Source organism: Dendroctonus ponderosae, unplaced genomic scaffold (genome assembly GCF_020466585.1).
Source record: "Dendroctonus ponderosae isolate FM_Combo_2020 unplaced genomic scaffold, Dpon_F_20191213v2 Dpon_F_20191213_10, whole genome shotgun sequence".
Lineage (NCBI taxonomy): Eukaryota > Metazoa > Arthropoda > Insecta > Coleoptera > Curculionidae > Dendroctonus > Dendroctonus ponderosae.
The window spans coordinates 1,519,383-1,520,441 of NW_026017111.1; the positions used below are offsets into that span (position 1 = coordinate 1,519,383).

Below are 1,059 nucleotides of genomic sequence, written 5' to 3' on the forward strand. Positions count from 1 at the left end.
CAAGCAAACCACTTCTGAAGATGCAAGCCACTCGTGCTTGCGAAACGTCAGGAAGAAATTCCATTTTACGACGGCCTAAAAACCCGAAAAACCCACTAGTCTGAACTAACTGTTGCAGGAATACATGCGGGGAGTTGGAGAATGGTCGTTTCTGAATTGTCCCAATCTGGTGCGCTTTTTCGGCGTTTGTTTCTCGATGGGCAGTACCGCGCCCCTGATGGAATATTGCAAGCTCGGCCGCTTGGATGAGTACCTGAAGGCGAACAAGTCGAACATGAAGCTGTTTAATCTGATCGAGGCGTGCGTGGCTTTGGCATTGGCGCTTTGGCATCTGGTAAGTTGCAGATGGGCCTGTGGGACGTTTGCGAGACTGACCGGGGGATGATTTCAGCACGAAAACAACATGATACATGGCAGGGTGCGCTGTCGAAAGCTGATGGTCTACCAGCACAACGAAAAGGGTTTTATTGTCAAGTTGACCGATGGCGGTGTGAATACGCCACATGTGGATGAAGAGTGAGTGGCTGCACCCTCAAACGCTCACCCCCATTGGCTAATGTAATTTTCAGTATTCATTGGACGGCCCCGGAATGCTACATAACGAAGGACCGGCGATCGCCTGAAGCGGACATTTGGGCGTTGGCCACCACCTTCTACGAAATATTCGCGTGGGGCGAGCCGATTCCCACGCACCGAGCAGCGTCCGAATTGATGAAGGTGAGTTACAACATCGCAGCACCCTCTAGGCGCTGGGTGAAAAACAGTACTGTTGCAGTGGTACGAAAACGGAAACCGATTGAGCAAACCGATCGATTGCCCTGAGGAGGTATACAACCTCATGATCCAGGCGTGGATCCCTGATCCCCAGCTACGCAAAAAAACCCAAGAACTCAGTCGTGATATGAACCAGTTGGCGTATCAACTGTTCAATGATAGTCACGAGAGGGCGTACGAGCTGGTGACGATGCCCACAAGGAGCGTCTCAGCCGAGACGATTGTGTCGAGTATGGGAAGCGGTGAGTTTTAGACCTTCATATCAACGCATTTTTTTGTTCGAAT

General features: G+C 51.0%; 1 protein-coding gene across 2 annotated transcripts in view; it reads left to right on the plus strand.

Moving 5' to 3' along the window:
- LOC109540670 (tyrosine-protein kinase hopscotch-like) overlaps positions 1–1,059 on the plus strand; it is an 18,669-nt gene that overhangs the window by 12,173 nt on the left and 5,437 nt on the right. For both annotated transcript variants that reach the window (XM_048661909.1, XM_048661910.1), the window contains exons 8-11: positions 119–334; positions 392–516; positions 570–717; positions 776–1,016. In XM_048661909.1, coding sequence (XP_048517866.1) covers positions 119–334; positions 392–516; positions 570–717; positions 776–1,016 — 730 coding nt within the window. The remainder of the gene's footprint in view (positions 1–118; positions 335–391; positions 517–569; positions 718–775; positions 1,017–1,059) is intronic.